The sequence below is a fragment of the Syzygium oleosum genome, unplaced genomic scaffold, assembly GCF_021117445.2.
Source record: "Syzygium oleosum isolate NSW1041296 unplaced genomic scaffold, Sole_v2.1 Sole_v2.05, whole genome shotgun sequence".
Taxonomy (NCBI): Eukaryota; Viridiplantae; Streptophyta; class Magnoliopsida; order Myrtales; family Myrtaceae; genus Syzygium; species Syzygium oleosum.
In genome coordinates, this window is record NW_026607489.1 from 6697176 (window position 1) to 6699793 (window position 2618).

Here is a 2618-nt window from a genome sequence, read left to right on the forward strand (position 1 = left end):
TTTGTCCAAATTCGCCCAACGGGCCTGGACGGGCCCGCCTGCCGCATGCTGTCTCTCTCTTGTTACTCCGCGTCCCTCGGGCTTCCATTTCGAGAAAGTGGATGCAGTAATTGCAACGACACGTGGCGGTCGTACAGTACCTTCTCCTTAGTGCTTTCCAAGTTACGTTGCGCTCACACTCTCTCTCTCCTTGAAGGCGGAGGCCAACTTTTTCTTTTTGTCTCCTCCTTCCTCTCTCGTTTTCGCTTCGATGCAAACACCCCGACCGATCTTCTATTCCCTCAACAATGTCGACTCTCACAGTCCCGGAGCCAGTGACCTCCATGGCCGATGACTACAAGCAACTCCGGAAAGCATTCGCAGGTTTGCTATCTCCTCAACGCCTTTCTTTCTTCTTGGTGCTCCCTCCTCCGACTCCAGCCAGCTTGATGTTTGATGATCACGTATTGTTTGGTCGTCAACGATCCTGTTTTTAGTGTTTGGATCTATGCTCTACTTCGAGATCGTGATCTGATCGGAATGATCTTTCGGTTGCGATCTGTTCTAGAGTTCTTGTGCTTTTTTTGAGTGATCGGCTGTTAACATCGAGCTATTTCTGGATCCAGGAGTGATTTAGAGATGCAAAATAAATTCGACCATTATGATTTCCTTCTGAATTCAATCTGATCCTTCCATTGTTTCTCGGCTTTTTGTCTTGATGCTTCGGCGATCACTATTCCTATTAGAAACCGAAATGAAATGAAAGATATAAGATTCTTTTGTACAGAGGATGTTTCCTGTAGCTGCAGTATATTGTTCGCTTGTACAAGTAAAGAAATTGTTTTCACCCTGAGCCCGGGATACGGTGTGGTCTCCAAAAAAAAAGTGAAACTTATTGTCTAATTTAATCTTTTCTCGTTTGATGATTCTCTTGAAGGATGGAGAACAAATGAGAAGTTGATCATATCCATATTGACTCATAGGAATGCGTCACAGAGGAAGCAAACCTATGCCAAGACTTATGGCGAGAACCTCCTCAAGGCATTGGACAAAGAACTTATGCTTATTTCAAGGTCTGGTCTTCTTTAATTATTTGAAGGGAAAATTCCATATAAGGACCTAAAGTGCCTTCATTTTCTCAAAAAAAAGTGCTTGAAGTGGAACTTGTTTCAAATAAGGGCCTAAAATGCCATCATTTTCTCAAATAAAAGCCTAAAATGAATCTTGTTTCTTACTGTTATGATGGAGATGAGGTGAACATGACTTTGGTAAAAGCAGAGGCTAAGATACCCCACGAGAATAGGCTTACGGCCATGAGGATCTCACAAGGATGTTAGCCACTAGAGCAAAGCACATGTCAATGCTACACTTAATCACCACAAAAATGTGTTTGGAAAAGATATCAACAAAGTGAGTTTGAATGTGACTATTCATGCTTTTACCTATATGACTAAAGTTTACAGTACCTTGAGGATGAAAAGTGCTAGTGGATATTGTTCTTTTTATGAGCTTTTGCTCACAGTCATGTTGTCGCTAAAAGTAAGAGGCAACTTAACGATGTCTTGTTTCTAAAATATTGAGACCTAATAATATCACTCATTTTGGTGATACTCATTACCTTGCATTGTGCTCTGTTCTGACATGGGTCATTTCCATACTATAACCTTAGGTAGTATGTATGCATCCGATTGCATTGAGTTTCTCTCTGCTCTAGACTAATAATTATCCAAATTCTTGATCCTTCATGTTCACACGATTTGAAAACTGATTCAAAACGAGTTCCTTCCTACACTGAGAGCTATAGTCAGTGCTTGACTCGCCTGGAGAAGAATTTTGAAAAAATTCTTCATTTGGCCATCAATAGGCGAGGAACAAATGAAGGGGCCTTGACAAGACTGGTTGCTAGTAGGGCCAAGGTCGACATGAAGTTCATAAATGAGGTGTACTAAGAAGGAACAGCTTCACCCTCATCGCGCCATTGTCAAGGACACCGCCGGAGACTATGAAAAACTGCTTCTGGCAGTGGTTGGCTATGTAGACGCATAATTTACAAATACTCATGAAGCTGTGTCCGGTAGAGGCAATATGTCTATTCAAAGTTAATGGACACCCATTTAGACGTAAACATGGGTCTACGAATTGACTTGCAGCCATCCATTGGGACGCTTGATGTAGTCAAAGCCTGTACTCAGGTGACTCAAGTGCGCGCAATAATAAGACGGGACGGGTAATCTCTCTCCATCCAAGTCATGCGAGTCAAAAGCATTTGAGCCATCAAATCATGTGAATTCCATAGAATCCGACGCTTCACATGCATTTTATAAATAGAGTGCATGCAATATTGAGCAGGGACTAGTCCTAGGGAAAGATCTTAACTTCCAGGTCCAAAAGATAAAGCAGTAATCCATGTATTTATGGTGAAATCTCTATCACGCTAAGGAATTCTCATTTTACAATGACATTATGTCAGATATCCCTATGTGGGTAAAGCTCCCACATCATTGGAGAAAATTTTCCAAAAAGTCCTAAAACTATTGTACGGCGGCCAATTTAGTCTTAAATCTTTCAATTTTGCCAATTCAATCATAAACCTTTTAAAAAGTTATCAATTCAGTCATAAACCTTTTAATCGTGCCAAT

General features: G+C 41.1%; 1 protein-coding gene across 1 annotated transcript; it reads left to right on the top strand.

The window, feature by feature from the left end:
* The first annotated feature begins 215 nt into the window (after positions 1–215).
* LOC130138307 (annexin Gh1-like) lies at positions 216–2196 on the top strand. Its single transcript, XM_056311973.1, has 3 exons — positions 216–363; positions 917–1052; positions 1844–2196. Exons 1-3 carry the CDS (start codon positions 288–290, stop codon positions 1926–1928), a joined length of 297 nt encoding a protein of 98 aa, XP_056167948.1. The 5' UTR covers positions 216–287; the 3' UTR covers positions 1929–2196.
* Positions 2197–2618: the final 422 nt, after the last annotated feature.